The 18327-nt window shown below is 37.9% G+C and overlaps 1 protein-coding gene across 1 annotated transcript in view; it reads left to right on the top strand.

Annotated features, from left to right (window-relative positions):
• Positions 1-18327, top strand: part of LOC307176407 (uncharacterized protein C8orf34 homolog) — a 333767-nt gene that overhangs the window by 41547 nt on the left and 273893 nt on the right. The window contains 2 exon segments of the mRNA XM_079902445.1: positions 9305-9452; positions 15291-15422. Coding sequence (XP_079758571.1) covers positions 9305-9452; positions 15291-15422 — 280 coding nt within the window.

The raw sequence follows: 18327 nt of genomic DNA, 5'->3' as shown, positions 1-18327 counted from the left end.
AAGTTGTAGGAGCTAAGTAGGTTGGCTGTGTGTGACTGTGTAGCACTGCAGTCCTGGAAGACCAGGAATCATGTTTCCTAGCAGGTGGAGAAAGCCAGATGCAAAGAAAGATAAAGGATGTGGCGAGATGAGAGGTGGAGAGAGACACGTGGCAGGTTTCAGGTGCTTGCCTCCACTTGTTCCTGAGACCCAGCATCATCACTGCACTTCCTGTAGATTGGCTGTCCAACCCATTCCGGAATCCATAAGCCAAAATATTCACCTATTCATCCAAGCTAGAGATTTGACTGATCCATACTCTTTTTCCAATATTATCATTGCTCTCAGTTTTATTGTGATTTAATTGACGTACAGCACTGTGTAAGTTTAAGGTGTACAGCATAGTGCCTTCACGTACATATATTGCAAAATGATTACCACAGTAATTTTAGTTAACATCCATCATCTCATATAGTTACAAAACAAGAGAAAACCTTTTTAAAATCCCTAGAAAAAGCTAGATTTTTAAGAAAGAAATATGGTTGAATTCTCAAAAGGAATAATGGGAAAAAAATGGAAAGTAATCCTAATATATAGATACAGTGAAATTATCTTCAAGTTCAAAAAGCAAAAAACAGACATTTCTGTGCAAACCAAAACACACAGAATTTGTCACCACTAAAAGAAAGGTATTCCTGGGCTTCCCTGGTGGTGCAGTGGTTGAGAGTCTGCCTGCCGATGCAAGGGACACGGGTTCGTGTCCTGGTCCGGGAAGATCCCACATGCCGCGGAGTGGCTGGGCCCGTGAGCCATGGCTGCTGGGCCTGCGCGTCCGGAGCCTGTGCTCCGCAATGGGAGACGCCACAACAGTGAGAGGCCTGCGTACCGCAAAAAAAAAAAAAAAAAAGTATTCCTTATGCTGCTGAGAATAATCCCAGATGGATGGTTAGAGATGAATAGATATAAAAGCAATAAAAATGGTAACTATGTGGGTACATATAAATGTATGCTAATGGCATAAAATAAAAAATGCCTTGTGGGGTTTATGTGTATATATTTCATATATAATATTATATATATATATATATATTACATATGTAATTATAGTACACAACAATAAAAATAAAAGCCAGGGGTGATAAGTGGTATCAAAGTATTCTAAATTCCTTGCAAAATCTGAGATGAGGGAAAAATACCAATTAATACTTAATGTAGATAAGTATTAATTTTATAATCTCTGGGTAACCACTAAAAGAATCTTAAAAGTGTGTATAACTTTCAGACTAACAGAGGGAAAGTGTGTATAACTTTCAGACTAACAGAGGGAAAAGTAGACTAACAAAGAAAATAAGAGAAAAATGAACATAATCTTGGCAGAATAACTAGAAAGGTGATAGAAACAAAATAGGATGATTTTTTCCACAAGACATTAGAGTTATTGTATAGCTCTAGTCATTAAGATATTGCAATGACGGTATAAGATTGACAGATAGATTAATGAAATAAAATGTAGTTCTAGAAATAGGCCCATATGTATATGGTCCCTTTGATTTATGACTCTTTTAGGATGGAATCAGAGTAAGGCTTACTAAGTAGTAGTGTTCACCTAGGATGGTCCAATGTATCCATAACCAACTTGAAGATATCCTTGCCATAGAGACAGAGATGTGGACATCCTTTCCTTAGATCATCAGTTCCAAAAGGAAGTACCAGGTGTGCACTATGAAATTTCTTCATTATCCTGTCATGCTGAGCACACTGTTTTAGTTACACATTATTTATAAATGGCAAAAGGCTAAAATAAAGTAATTCTTACTCAACTGAGGGGCAGCCTCCTTACTCAACTTCTACGTACATCTACTACTTCCACCATGGATCGATTTAGTTATTTTCTTTGAGTCATGAAGTGCTTGCCTATTTCTGCTGAGTTTCACCTCTATTGTACTCCTACAGACATATTTTCAAGACCGTGGAAAGTCCTACCTAACGTCAAAATAGTTGCGTTGATAGACTATATATTGAACAATATAAATTCCTTAACTAAAAGTATTTCCATATAGTATGCTAATATTTCTCTGGAGACCTTGATGTTTGTGTGGAAATTTAACTACAAGCTTGTATGTTTATATGAAAACTGTTTCAAAGTGGATACTAAATATTCAATAATTAGATTAAATACTAAATCTACTTTAGCATCTCTAATATAGAGATGTCAGAGAAGGAGGGATTAATAGGTATTAGGCAAAATATTCTGTCACTTGTCATCTGCTGGTTAGATTTATTATTTGTCTATATTATTAAAAGCAGAGAGAATTTAGTATCCAAAATTCAGCTCTAGAACTTAGAATGATTATTTTTTAATTGTGGAATTTTCATTATTCTTAATCTTCATTATAAAACTACTCATTTTTTTTTTTTACTTTCCCTAACTGGATTATATTCTATAATATATAACGAGGTAAATTAGTTGTCTTTTACTGTGTATTACAAATGAGTATCATAACCTAATTTTATATTACATGATATTTAAGAAGGGCCAAAGAGTCTTTCAAACCAGGGGTGAGAATTTCTTATTCCCTGGGCCTGTATGGTTGTGTTTGGATGCGTGGCTAAGATTGTTTGCATCAGTGGGTTGTTGGTGAGGGGCAGGTGACCTGAAATAAGCAGGGAGTTAACACACACCTTTGTAAAAGTGCATATATCCTAGTTGGGTTGTGCTTCTTGTATGCAGTCCTTTAATGTATAGTGAGTGGTTAAATCTATGGAATATACTTGACACTTGTGCATATCAAACTCAGTAAATAACTGATACTTTGAATTATTGCTATCTTTCCTGTTGAGCTCAGCCTTCCAGTGAAATCTCAGTTCTGATTGGGAATGAGAGAACGTTTAGGGTGGGCCTGGGCATGGTCCTGAGGTGGAGGAAGGTAACCAGAGGACAGTTTGAGTTCTGTGAACGGAAGAGTCTGACCGGAAAACATCAAACAGATGTCTGTCCCCTTCTCACGTGTGCATGGAAACCTAGATGCTGCATTGGAACCTATTTGTTGCCAAAGCCAAAACTCGTAACAGAGGCTAGAGGTGCAATGAAGCAGAAAAAAAAATTTCCTCCATTCTACTTCTATTTAGAAAAATGGAATGAATGAAAAGGCAAGGGTTCTGGTGGGGGTGGAAACCAAGTGGGATTCTATCAGTTGGGAATGCTGACATCAATTTAAAATAAGGCTGTTTCAGAAAAATAAGCTACTTTGGAGACAACTGATTTTCAAGTTGATAGTCTCTCATTTATTTGTTGACAATTCAATGCCCATTAACTACCTATTTATGAAAAACAGGTGGTGGTGGAGAGGGTGAGTGATTGGAAGGTTGTGATCTCATGCAAATTTTTAATAAGACCTAGTTAAAAAGAGAAAATTGAAACATGCAGATTTAGAATGAATTAATTCAGCCGTCAGATCTTAATGCCAGCTTTGAACTAAAATATTCTACAGATGGTAATGTGCCACATGCCAATTAATATTTAAGATAATTATGGTGTTGAGTAAAAAATATATCTGATTGACACCACCTCCATTATTACTATAGTGTAATATCCTGTATATTTATTGATTTAACAAAAACACTATATGATGAGAAAGTCCTGAGATTTTGGAAATGGTTTTAATTTTGTTTCCTGATAACTTTCTACTGAGGCTAGTACTTACCTCTCAGGAAATGAAGTAAGAAGTAACTTACTCCCAAGTAAGAAGTTAAGTAAGTAAGTAAATTTTTAGGCAGAATGCCATGCTGTCTGTTTGCTGTGTGACCTGAAGCAAGGATTCTTAACCTGGGGTCAATGAAACCTTAGAGCGTTAGCCCATGGATGGGTAAACACCCAGGAATATTATGTAAGATTTGATGTTTGTGTGTATACATGTACTTTTTGGTTTTTTAACCAAGAGATTCCATAGCTTTCATCAGATGAAAAGAATCTATTAAAATGTTTTCTACTGTTGCCTGATTACTCATTCCCTTAACTACTCACACCTTATTTAATAATAAATGACTGTGATGAGCTACCAACTCACTCATGGTTTCGCTTTTATCTAGTGGACATTAAAATTAAAATGTATTTTGTGACAGTCATTATTGCTATTTAGTTAGCATTCATTCTCCAACTTATTAATTATGGCCATGCTCTATATAGTACAAGGTTATAATAGGCCTAACTTCCATGTATTCACATGATGTATAATACAAATTTGCAGTCAGTAATTAATGCTTTATGTTCCCTAGATTGTTTTTCAAAATTTTAAAAAATAATGTTATCTTCCTATATATTTGTGTTTTAAAAATAAATATATTTGAATTGGTAACAAAATTATAATTAACAAAAAAGGAAACATATCAATGCAGGGGCTGTCTCAATATTCATGAAGTTAAAGACTGCAGTTTATAATAAACTGTATTAAGAGAGCATTAATTAGTTTTATAATCAGAAAAGTAAATCAGAAAAAGTATATCAGAAAAAGTAAAAGTTTTATAATCAATAAAAAGATGCAATGTACATAGTCTATCAAAAACATATGCTATAAAAATATCTGATAAAAATGGTAATAACCGTAGTGGTAATAATAAACATATAAATATATAAAAATAATATAGAAATATATAAAAGCAATAATAAACTTGAAAATAGTAGCTAACACCACCTTTGGGTAGATCATTAAGGGGGGTTTAGTCAGGAAAACAGAAGCAACTCCGTATCTGGGTCATATAAGGTTTAATACAAATAAGTTTGCATGATGGAGAGTTAGAAGGTCGGGGCGCAGAGGCCAGAGAAATGCTGTCTGTCACCAAAGGTGGAGGAGCCCACCCTGAAAATCACCACCTGGATATCCAAAGCAAGTGGTTTTCAATTCCTTGCCTGGAAGCTGCTGCAGTTCACCAGTACTTTTGTACCATTCCCACAGCTATCCCAGTCTGCAGTGGAGGTTTCCACAAATTTGCTGGGAAGCTGATGTGAATCCCTCATCTGCCGTCACATCTGCTTGCAATCAACTCCAGAGAATAATTTCTTCTGCTTCTCTTACTTTCTAAGTCTTCTATGAATTCCTCACATTGGGATACTGTACTCTAACCCAGATCATATAAAGAAGATTCTGGGAAACAGTTCCCAGCCTTAGAAGAAAATGTTAGGCCTCCTATCACAATAGGCTACATATATCCCAAGCACTTTATGAATGCTTTACGATCATTATCTTATTTAATCCTCCTGGCAACCGTATCATGTAGGTACTATTATCATCCACATTTAGTAGATGAAGTATTGAACGTTAAAGTGATTGAGTTTCTTGCCCAAAGTCATACAGCTACTAAGTAGAAGACGAGTGATTTGAAAAAGTGTCCATAAGATTTCATTCAAAGCTTCTGTGTCTAATCGCTGCCTTATCCTGTTTCTTCTATTGCATCTCGCTTACGTCGGTAATATTATTGATATCAATTAACTATGAGTTAAATCCTCTGTTGAGGACAGCTGCTAACATATTTTGTTTGCAACTTGAATGCCCCATCTTTAACTAGCCGTTGAGTGCAAACAGGGTCACATTAAAATTAATACCTTTATTTTATCAATTCCCAAGCCCTTGGCCTAAAATTTCCACGAAGTTTTTGTTCCAGAACAGGAGAGCTATTGCCATTTCCATGTTTCAAGTTATTCATGCCCACAGCCAAAACCTCCCAGGGCTCCTCCGCTAAAGGAAAGCTTGAAGACCACCGAAGGAGCAAAGGAGGAGGCGGCCCATACTACAGGCCTGATTCCTGGTTGACAGGCAAGGGTATTTGTAGAAGCTGCTCAGGCGGGGACCCTCCAAACCTTCTGGCCAAAGTTCAGGGCAGCCTCTGAGCCTAAGACCTGAGCTCTGGGGAGGGCTCTCGTCAAGGAACCGTCAGGCGGGGACCGGGCCCTGGTCCTCCGAGCTGGGAAGCATCCTCATTGGGTCCGAGGCTTTAGTCTCTGGTGTGGGCAAGGCAGGAGGGTGGGGTTTCTGGCTCCAGACACGATTCAGTACATACAGGGATACCCTGGCACACTGCAGCCAATTCCCGGGGCGCTGGGGTCGCCATCCAGACCGTGGCAGGGTTCCCGGGCTCTGCAGAGGGCGTCCCGGGACAGGCTTGGGGCAGCGGCCCAAAAGCCACGTCGGTGTATCTCCCTCGGGACAGCTGCGGGGGCGACTGCATTCCGGGGCAGGAAGAGGATGACACCCCAGGGACCCTTGCTGGGGAGCCTGCTCTCAGGCGCTCGGGCACCGCTAGGGCTCGGGACTGGCGGGCGAGACTCCCCGGACCCGCCTCTGCGCCCGAGTCCGCGCCCCAGAGTGCGCCTGCGCGGGGCCGCCGTCCGGCAGAGCGGGCGGCGTCGGCCGAGCGCGTCGTTGCCGCGCCGGCTGGCGTCCGCGCGGGCGACTGGTGGCCCAGTAGGGGAAGGCCGGATGCAGCGTCGCTCTGCTGGTCAGGCTCTGACACCCAGGAGTTCCATGGCACAACTCTTACGCTCAGGGTAAGAATAGTAAATGAGCCCCGCTCTCCCTCCCCGGAAGCACGGAACATTCCCTAACGGCGTTCGGCCTCCATCCCCGACACTGGCCCGCGCTTCTGGAATACTCTTTTCCTTATGGTGGCCGGTCCCTGACCACCTTCTGCGGTCGGGTGTCTCTCTTCCACCTGACCTTCAAGGTGCGCGGCTCCTTTCTCATCTCCTCAATCTGTCGGCCCCTGGGTTCTATCTCTGTGTGTCTCAGTCCTAGTGGGGAAACCAGTCTTTTTATTGCCGGTAGCATCTTTGTAAATCTAAGGATTTAAAGTGTTCACGTCTGGGAAAGAGTTTAAGTCCTCAGAATCATTAAAGTCCGAATGCCAGTGGATATACATGGATTGAGTGAGAGGCAGGGTAATTCCTCTTATAAATGCAATAATCTAGACCTAGACTCTTGATCAACCAAGATACCCAATACACCTTATTGCAAACATTAGCTCTTTTCATTTTGTTTGCGACGGTTTTTGTCCTGTGTCTTTAGTCTCGTATATTCATTCATGGAATATAAGGGTATCCAAAACTAGCTACTAGACGGATGCTATTTAAAAAAAATTAACAGTGACTACTTGGTCTATTGTGACTGTATGGTCCATCTCCTAAAGACAATGTAGGGACACTTCAGTTTATTTTAAAAGGAAAAAAACCCAGAAACTTTCCATCTAACTTGAAAGTTAAAAAAAAAAAAGTGCATGAGATCTTCAGAGATTTCAGGGTAGAAATTGCTTTAGCTTTAAAGCCTTGTTATCTGACCTAATTTTGCTTTATCGGAGTGCCCAGGCCTTCTGTGACAAGAGTAATCTAGTTGGTCCTTCTATTTATTTTTCTCTCTATTTTCTCATAGCTTTTGTAATGTACAGTTAATTTAAATAGAATATAATGCATCTTTTCTACAGCAGCAAAATCTAAAATGTTTTAAATTATGTTCCACTTCTGTGTAAGTTTTTAATTGAACCTTGCATTGCTCTACCATGTAGAGGAATGACCTCTTAAGTTATAACCATAATAATTGAGACTTTAAATAACAGAAGTAAAGAAGACCTTTTCCAACTGGTTGTTTGCTCACCTATGTTTTAGAATATAAAAACATCTTACGTTTGTCTGACAAATATTTTGCTTCACAGTGTGTTCATAGTAGAAATCGTTTCCTCTTTTTAGTTCCAACTTTATGTTCAGTCTGCACATTTTTGAAATACCTTGAATTACTTTATCCATGTCTCTGAGATCAACTTGGAATCTTGTCATCTATAAAATCCATTTAGCCTGTACTCAGATAAATCCATGTGTTTCTAGACTATTATAAATGTCAACAAATATCCCTGAGATATGACAGCAGTTTCTTGTGTAGGAGTTCAGAAGAGTGTGTTTTGCCGGGCTAAGAAATTTATGGATACTTTAATTATTGTTTATTAGGACAGTAAGGGATTTTAATTTCTAATATTTACCTGGGGCCAGTAAACCAAATGTTCATTCGTTCATTGAACACCACCTATGAACTAGGTAGAATCTAGACCCTTAGGAGAGAGTAGAGATCAAACCAGGCCAGTTCTTGGTCTTAGTGCTGTAGTAGCAGGGGAGGAGAGTCAGGCACAAACTGATGAGCAAATATTAAATGAGATGATTCTGGAGAGTTGCTAAATACTGCGAAGAAGATAAAGAAGTGATAAAAGCTTATGAAGATTCATTAGGGTAAGCTTTTTTCAGAAGATATCATTAGAGACTGAATGATGACAAGCCAGCCATCTGAACATCCCGGAAAAGAGCATTCAAGGCAAAGGAAATAGGCCACCAACAAAGAAAGACAAGGGGATGGGGAATTTCCAGTATCCCTTCCATTAGCAGTCCTAATACCTGATACCCAGTGTATCACTAGAACCACCGCCTCTCACAGAATCTGAACTTAGAATGACAATTGACAGACTAGAATTCTGGGCTAAACCCAACATGATGAATTGTGACTAATATGAATCTAAAGTGGTGCATGCAAGTTCGCAAACCCAGTTGCACAGCACGAAGTGATGTTCAGTCGGCTGGGCAGCCGTGCATCGGAGAACAGTCTGGAGATTCTAATGGACCATAAATTGGCACTTGCTCTTGCTGTTCCTGACTGGCAAAACCAATGTGTAGAGATTACCCTTAAGCAGATTTCTCCCCAATTTAAAGCATCCTTAGGGCTGTCTAAAAATGGGACTCTCCATCGCTTCACTCATTAAAAAAAAGGAAAGAAAGAACAAGAACAAGAAAGAATGAATGCCCATCAGGGCTTTTGGAAAAAGGAATTTCTGATGGAGAACCAGTTGAAGACATTTTTTTGGTTGCTGTGAAGCTGTGACTTGTTACTTTCATTCCAACAACATTTTCTTCATTTAGGGATATTTATATATAGTTAAGAAAGAACAATGATATTGGTATATAAGGCATATGGTGAGGTTTATTGAAAAGTTAATATATAATGGCATCTCTCAAAATAGTAATCTGAGATTGAAAATTCTTTTTAGAATAAATTCCTAGTACGTTTTTGGACAAATATAATAATAAAAATAAATATATCTTGGCTTTGCCATGTATTAGCTGTGTAACACAGTTTACTTCTCTGCACTTTAGTTTCCTCAAGATTTGGGCAATAACTTGTGCCTGCCTGAAAAGATTATTATGAGGATTAAATTAGTTGTAGTGCTTGGCAGTAATAAGTTATATATACGTGTTTGCTATTATTATTAGATGTAAACGTATGCTTTACTTTGCCTTCAGGAATTAATGACCAAGTTAATTACTGAGACACCTGACCAGCCAATCCCATTTCTCATTGACCATCTTCAGTCTAAACAAGAAAACCGTGGACACCTTCAGAGAACTTTATCTGGATCTGCAGCTCTCTGGGCAGAAAGTGAAACATTAGGTAAATGAAAAATATATTTTACAGTTAATGTTAATGCATTTAAACTAAAATTTACGGAAGTCTTTCTGTTTATAATGAGTAAATCTAGGTGGTTACCTAGGGTTTCAAGTATTCATCGGAGACTTCATCTGTATGCTAAAATTTGTCAAAAAATATTCTTGAATTTGAATATATTGTTATGTATTAGCTTCAAAATATGGGCATCTTTGTATTCAGTCTGAATAGAAATAAGATTCAGATTTGCATGAAAAGCTTTCATTTCATATGAATGAAAACTAATTATTTTAAACTTATCTTTTTTTTTTTAAACTTCTTATCTTTTAATGAAGAATTTGAATTAAGTGCTTATGGAGCTCGTCTGTGTAGAAAGGTAAACAGTAGATTTCTACAGAGTTACCTGTTTTGTAGCCCAGATGGATAATTACTCTCTGTTTGGCTTCTCCTGTTGCGGAGCACAGGCTCTGGACGCACAGGCTCAGTGGCCATGGCTCACGGGCCCAGCTGCTCCACGGCATGTGGGGTCTTCCCGGAGCGGGGCACGAACCCGCGTCCCCTGCATCAGCAGGCAGACTCTCAACCACTGCACCACCAGGGAAGCCCCCCTGAGTTCTAATTTTACCTTATATAGTAAGTTCAACCTGAGGAAGCTTTATTCACTCTATTGGGGAACCAGCCTTACCAAGTATGCAACAGGCTTACCTCCCCAATAAGCACTAGTGATATAATTGGGTAGACGTGACTTTGATTTTTATTTATAAAATGTGTGTCCGACAGCTTATTTCTTCTACACCCTGGTCTGTTCGTTTGGTATTAGTATTTACTTCCAAACCCAAATCCCCACTCCCCCCAGACCTGTTGCTTGGGTAGCTGACTCCTCACCTGACTCCCATGGTATCTGACTGACAGGATTCCAGATGCTCCTGGAGATAACACCATCGCTTCTCTTCTCTTCATGCTCTATGGGATCCCGTGAAAGGATTTTGGTTTTCTTTGGCTGTATTCTCACATTGGTGCCTAAAGTGGGTAGGGGATAGGGTATCCTCTGAAGAATGTAGACAACTCTGGTGTTAGTTATCCATACAGAAGTTCTCTGCTGCATACAGGAAACTAGAATATGGGCTTCTGGCGTACTAAAGAGGGGACTCTTGGTTTTTCTTGGCCTCACTGTCTTATCGTTAGATTCCTAGTAGGGTGGCTCTTAGGCATAGGCTCTGGTTTGTAGCTGCAAAGAAGGCACCATTCTTCTGAAGGTGGACCAGATAAACATCTATGAGCTCATTGAAGCTGATAGGAGCCCATATTTATAAATTATATCTGGAGAGGCAGTAGTGTATTAAATTCTGTAGCTTTAATCAGCAGACATTTAATATCTCACATTTTTCACAGGTCAGAAGTCTGTGCAGGGTTTAACTAAATCTTCTGTTTAATCAGCAAAGCTGCACATCAAGGTGTTGGAGGCTGGAATAGAATCTGCTTCCAAGCTCATTCAGGTGGTTGGCAGAATTAATTTCCTCGCAACTGTATGACTGAGGTCCCTGTTTTCTTGCTGGATCTCAGCCAGGGGCTGCTTTCAGCAAATAGGTACAACCCACAGTTCTTTGCCACATGACTCTTGCATCATGGCAGCTTATTTCTTTAACAAGTAAGGGAATTTCTTTCATACAAGTTTACTAAAATGGAATCTTATATAATACGATGTAATCACGGCATTGACATCCCATTACCTTTGCCATATTCTGTTGGTTTGATGCAGGTCAAAGGTCCTGTCTACACTCAAAGGGAGGGAATTATTTAGGGCATAACATCAAGGGACAGATATCAGGGGGGATCACTTTAGAATTCTGACTAGCACAAGTGCTTCATGACTCATTGCTTGGAGAGGGAAGGAGATTATTATAACTTCCAGTTTACTAGGGTAATGGCATAAGTGCTTGTTTAATAAAGCAAGATGGGAACACAGGACTAAATTTATGAAGACCCATAATAAGTCCAGGTCCTTTGGATGAATTTGAATTTCTTGTGGGGTATCTTAGTAGGTAATTCCAGCAGGCTGTTGGATATGAGTCTAAAACTCTGGGAATGGCTTAAGGCAGGAGTCGCAGGTATGGCATTCCGGATTGTGCACAATAAAACCATGTGAGTGGGAGAATGGGAGACGTTGTGGTCATATTTAGAATAGGAGATGGACTAGGGGAAGGCAAGGGTCTTTTGCCTTAAATTCTGCCTGTTTATTAGGAAGTGAGGTTGTTTGCTGAGGGCAAGAGGTTTGGGGATTGAATAGGGGAGATTGAAGTGAATGATATTAATTGTGAAAAGTCACCATGGGGAAGAAAAGAAGAGTTAGCAAAGGAAAATAAAAAAGACTAAAGCAGTTCTGGGGCTTCTCTGAAGTTCAAGACATGAATTAATCATGGAAACCATGGGCAAGATTGTGATTTTTCCCCACAGTGCCCAGAAGTGCTGGGAGGAGGGACAGAAAAGCCTTATGAGAGACTGATGAGAACTGTAGTCGTGCCCTAGTGAGGAGGGAGGGTGGAAGAGCAGTTCTGCAAAGGAGCTGAGAGTATTTGTGGGTGAATTGTGCAAGTGATCAAAGCACATGGTCTGGTATGAGCGGGTAGGGAACAAGGAAACGGTGTAGACATAAAAAGCTAGTCAGAGAGCTAAAATCCTTTGAGAGGCCTGTGTAAGGGGAGGTGTGGTGAAAACATGAAAGATTGAGAAGGACAGGGAAATTGTGATATTTGGGATCAAGGCTTTTGAGGTGGAATGATTCCGGATGATGGGAACATCCTGTGGGTGACCTGAGTTTGGGGGTGTCTGATGTCCAGGGAAGGGAAGCTCTTTGGAGTTGAGGAGGACAGTGAAGTATGAGGTTCAGTGCATGGTTTGTTTAAGGATTAAGAGGTCACCAGGGTTTCATTCTCGCTGTTAAAAGGTCAAGGGTGACGGTGCCAGTGTCTCGAGTAGGGCTGCGGCAGGAATGAGGGTGCAGTAATGAAGAGGGGTGAGCTGTAGAGACAGGCAGCACTTACCGGAAGAGAGGAGAGACTTTCAGCTTAACGTGGACGGACCAGAAAAACGCAGTCTGTGGCAGGTGACACGTGGGGGAATGAACACCCTCCATTCCAGGAAACTGCAGAGGAGGGAGTGCCCTTGTGGAAAGAATGAGTGGCTCTCCTGACTTGAAGGAGGGGATTTGAAGGTAGAGGGCTGTTTGTTTACCGTGGAACGTATGCCCCAGAAGGTGAAGAGGAAAGATTTTAGAGGGAAGGGTATGGCAGGAGGGAGAAGGAAAGCATAGACTAATTCTTGGATGTGAATATTAACTGATGAAGTTATAATTCAGGTGACAGTAAATAATGCCAGTTTAAACTGTAACTGTAATTTTGAATTATTTCTTTTGGTGCTTTTTCTAATTAGTTAGAAAATGTCTCAATCGTCAAAATATATAGGTCAGTACTTTTTGAAAGTATCTGAAGGTGCCCTCTTTTTGCTTTTAAATGTATCCAGCATCTTGGGACATAACATCTTCTCAGAAGTCTGTCATTTAATGTCTAGGAGAAAATTGAAAGCAACCTTGTTTTTACTCATTTTTCGATATTCTGTTATTAAATACTTATGGGATTTGTTTTTTCTTTATTTCTGATATTCCAAAGTTTTACTGGGACTACATCTAGATGTTTTGTCTTTTTTCTTTAATTTTTCATTTTATTCAGTGAATCCTTTCAATTAGCAAACCCAGGTCTTCAGCCTAGAACAGTTTTCTTCTTATGTCCTTAGTTAGTGTTTCTGTGGTGTTTGTTTTGATTTCTTCTTCAAGAAAATCAACTATGTGTAAATTGAGTTTTCTTTACTTCATTGGAACTTCTAGGGAGGTTTGTCAAGCATGTTCTCTGTGTCACTGATTCAGTTTTCTGTAGTATTGTTTTTCTCTTTCTGGCTTTGTACACAAATTTAAATGTTGGTACGTATTGCATTTTAGCTTCCTGTCAGTGTTTCCTTATCTTCTTTAATTTCTCTTAGCAATTATATTTTTATAGTTTTATCTCTTTTCTCATTTCTTTTTGCTTCACAGAGTCTATTTTCTTTTTCTTAAGAAGATAAAATAGCCACATTCTAAAATTTGAAGGTTTTTTCATAGTAAATCTTTCCCCAAACTGTGAATTTCCTCTGTATTTTGAATGATGTATTTTTGTTTTTTATATTAAATCTTCCTTCTTAAAATGATATTTATTTTGTTTGTTTGAATTTAAATGAGGAGTGTTCTGTCTAGTTTAAGGTTTGTCAATAAATAATGGAGGTAGACTCTTCTTTTCTGTTCGCTCACCATATAGCTTGGAACCGTTTCGTTTTCAAAAATTTGTGGGAGACAGGTGAAATCATGGTTGCTACTAAACTTTCCAGTATCAGTCAAATCCTGTAGGTCTCTGCTAGACTGACAAGTGACTTTCTGTCTCTCATCTCTTTTTAACTGACTAAATAAGAAAAATATCATTGCTGGAATATTTAAATTAATGTGGATTTTTTTTTTCTTTCCAATAGTGGAGAATTTAAAAAGCCACAAAATCCAATATATCATTGTTTCTGGCTCCTTTTAGTTTTTCTTTGTATCATGAGATGCTATGTTTTGTGTCCATGATTCTTTATTCTTTTAGCTATGTTGCACTAGAAGAAAGTACGGTTCTAGTTTGTATGTAAAACGACAAATTCGGATAGATTGTAAAACAATATAAGGCGATGAATCTGAGCTAGGGGCAAGCATTGTGGATGTCTAGAAATTTTTCAGTCTCTTTCTGATATGCCGATCTTTTGTCTTAATTCTATGTATGGAAATACTTACTGGGTTCTGGCAGAATATAGACCAATATTTCTGTTCCTAGTGTTTTAGAATATTTATGCCTCTTTTGATATTTAATGGGATGTTGGAAGTAAAAAAATTGGATAACAGCTCATTAAGTACAAACTTAACATGAAAATTTGAGGAATCCCTATAATATTTCATGATGTCTACTTGGTATTTATAAGTGGGTAGTCAGAGAAAGATTTATGAGTCATCCATAGAGCTGGGATGATTTGAGGCTGTTTAAATTTAAACAAGAAGGCAGAAGGAAGCTAAGGAATGTCATACAGATGAAAGATAAGGAAGCATGAGTAAGAGAAGGAACAGTTAGATAGGTGATATGGGGATGAGGAGAATGTAATGCCCTGAGAATAAGAGAAGAAAAAATTCCACAATATAAGTCTGTCTAAAAATATGGAATGCAAAGAAGTTAAGAGAGATGAACTCCTGGAAAGATCATTTCATTTGGAAGTTGGTATGACACTGACCACCTTTGAAGGGGAACTACAGCTTTCAGTAAAGGTGGTTGAACTACTCTTTCTTGAACAGAACAGTGGAAAAAATGAGGGATACTATGGAGGAAGTGTAGGTGAGCACCAGTGGTTTTATGTGCCACAGTGAATACAGGTAAGGTAGCATCAAATGAGTAAAATTTAACATTTAGCTGTTTTTATTTACAACAGAATACAAGGCTTTATTCCATGACACCCATGTATACAGTGTTATTTTAAGTAATCTGTGCCTTAAAAAGACTTCTGAATAATTTCCCAGTTTAGCATGATCTTAACCATATTAATATATAAGCTAATTCATATCAAATTCAAAACTCAAATTTACAGGAGAAATAAAGCAAGTAATACTTTGGGACATTTGCATTATTTTGATATGAGGTGACATAGCTTTTGCCAGGTATATCTAATTACTTCATGGATTTAGTTTTTGGCCAATCATGAAATCACTACTGTTTTTATATGTATTTTTTTTTGTTTTAACAGAACATAAAGGAACAAGAAAAGAATTCAGAAACTATGATAAACCCTGGCAGTTAAATGCAAAGAAGCCTAAAAAGTCAAAAAGCGACCTTGCCGTGTCTAGTCTTTCTCCACCATCACCAGAATCAAAATCATGTAAGGAAGTTTGTCATTCAGATATTACTTAATGTATGTAAGTGTGTGTTAGTAAAATGAAGAAAAGGTAAGAATTGAAGCCACGTTTTTTATCTGATATTCTGGCTATTCTAATGAATTTGACATTTGTTTCAGCATTAACATGGGGCTTTACTTATATATAGCTACTCATTCTCAAGCATATGTAAGTGATTTAGATCTTTTTGAGTATAATATTCTTTTAAGAATGTAAACTGCGTGGAGCAGGTCCCTTGCCTCATGAATAGTTGCAGTGTTTTATCACATTCAGAGCAATACCAACCCTACATTTAATAAAGGACATAAAAGCACATTAAATATCTTAGAGAGAAAGCAAAGAAGATTTCTGTTCAAAACATTTAACAAAATTAAAAAAAAAATCCTTCACCCAGGATCTCTCTGAAGCCCTATCCATTTATTACTGGAGCTTGTATATTTACTCTCTCCCACGATGATAAGTACCCCTTCTCTCTCAATGCCTCTCCTTCTTTCCCACTGCCTTTCTAGCCACTAAGTTTTTCCAGTGCTCTGTTACCACCACGTATGCCTAAACATGTCATGTAGCTTAGGATCTTGTAGCAAGTCAGTTATTCTTGGAAGACAAGAGAGCTTGAAAGCTGTTCTTACACATCAGTTTCTTGTGGTTGTTACAGAGTGAGATGTTTGATTTTAATTTAAACAGGAAAAGGAATAGGTAGAAAATGTTTATTTTTGTTTGAAAATTTTGAAAAATCATTATGTGCTAACTGGAATCTGAATTTGGGTCATTTGTGAAAATGACTGAAATTAACTCCTTGAGTTTCTTTCTTTATATAGTGGTACTCATAAAAAGTATTGTATCAACCACAAAGTTCTTGTGAGAATTATGTGAAGTACTACAAACTACAAATGTTCTTTTAAAATTATGATTGTAGCTAAATTATCCTGCTTCACCAGTTTGGTTTATAAAATTTGGTCCCAACATTTAAAAAAATATGCAAGTTTAAAATTTGAACGTGTTGTTCACAACCATATTCCCAGTAATGTCCAGTATAGTTCCTGGCTCAATTAATAAGTGTTAAATGAAAAAAATGTAAAGGAATAAATGAAAAATGAAATCAGTCAGTTCTCAGTCTCACATTTCCCTTTCTGTCCTTGGAAATGTCTTTCTGTCTGTCTCTCTCCCCCTCTCCCAGTGATAAATCCATAACCCTAGGGGCTTATTTTAAAGGGCTGAGTCCTGGATCGCATCACCTTGAGGGTAGAATGCTGTAAGGTCTTTCATTTTGTAGAGCCTTTGCTATTTATGGGATGCTATGTAGCCACAAAATGTTACTGGTGGACTGGCATCTGGTATCTTTTTCTGTTCAGGTGACCTACTCTCAACTTCTGGTTCCATCGGACTGTTAGCTCTTTAAAGGAAATTAATAACAAAGTATCATGAATATTTAATAATATATGTAGAGATATTTATACATGACAATAAGATTATAGGATTCAGAGTTATTGACTGGAAATGTATTGTTGAAACATAAATTATTCCTGAAGTAATAGAATATCTTTTGAACATAGACCATGGTAAGTTAAAGCTGTATATTGTAATATGTAGAGCACCACTAAAAAGCACAAAAAAGCATAAATAAAAAGTTAATACATTTATTAAAATAGGATGCCCCCAATTTTTTGATTTATTCTCCCAAAACAAAGGCAAGAAAAGAGGAACAGAAATAAATAACAATCTCCTATTGAAATAAGTACAATCCCTATCCAAAATCTAGCAGGTATTTGACCCATAGAAATTGACAGTATTATTTTAAATTGATTTGGAAAGGGAAAGAACCATGATTATCTAAAGCAATCTTGAAAAACATGAAGTAGTTTGGAGAATTTACCCTACCTGACTTCAAGTCTTATAGAACTACAGTTATCAAGACAGTGTGATTTTGGTGAAAGGATGGACAAATAGATCAATTGAATTTAATAAAGAGTCTAAAAATAGACCTACGTATGCGGTCAAATGATTTTCCACAAGGACATCTAAGCAATACAGTAGGAAAAGAAAAATCCCTTCAACATTGAACATTCATACGGAAAATACACACAAGTTGATCCCTACCTTAATTCATACTGAAAATCAATCTGAGATGGGTCATAGACTTAAAGATGGAAACAAAAACAATGAAACTTCTAAAACAAAACATACAAGTATAACTTTGTGACCTTGGAGAGGCAAAAAAGTTTTAGAGATGTTCTAGTTACCATGGCTTCATAACAAATCACTCTAAAATGCTTTTTTTTAGGTTAAATTAGCATAACAAAAATTAACCATTTTAAAATGTACAATTCAGTGGCATTTAGTACATTCAAAATACTGTGCTACCCTAACCTCTTTCTAGTTCCAAAACATTTCATCATCACAAAAGGAAACTCTGTAACAAACAGTCACTCAGCATTTCTACCTCCCACTAGCCCCTGGGAACTTGCTTTCTGTTTCTGTGAATTTACCTGTTTTAGTTATTTCATATTAATAGAATCATATAATGTGTAATCTTTCTGTGTTTGGCTTATTTTACCCAGCATAATATTCATATTTTCACGGTTCATTCCCATTGCAGCAGGTATCAGAACTTCATTCCTTTTTTGTGGCTGAATAACATTCCATTGTATAGATATACCACATTTTGTTTATCCGTCCATCTATTGTAGGGTATTTTGGTTGTTTCTACATTTTGCTATCATGAATCGTGCTGCTATAAACATTCATGCTCAAGTAACTGTTTGAACACTCATTATCCATTATTTTGAGTATATACCTTGAAGTAGAATTGCTGGGTCATGTTGTATGTTCAAACTTTTGGGAGAACTGCCAGTTGTTTTTTATGAAGGCTGTACTATTTTACATTCCCAC

Source organism: Stenella coeruleoalba (genome assembly GCF_951394435.1).
Source record: "Stenella coeruleoalba genome assembly, chromosome: 17".
Classification (NCBI taxonomy): Eukaryota; Metazoa; Chordata; class Mammalia; order Artiodactyla; family Delphinidae; genus Stenella; species Stenella coeruleoalba.
Note: the sequence above shows the minus strand (reverse complement) of the source record. Positions and strands in the feature narration are given on the sequence as shown.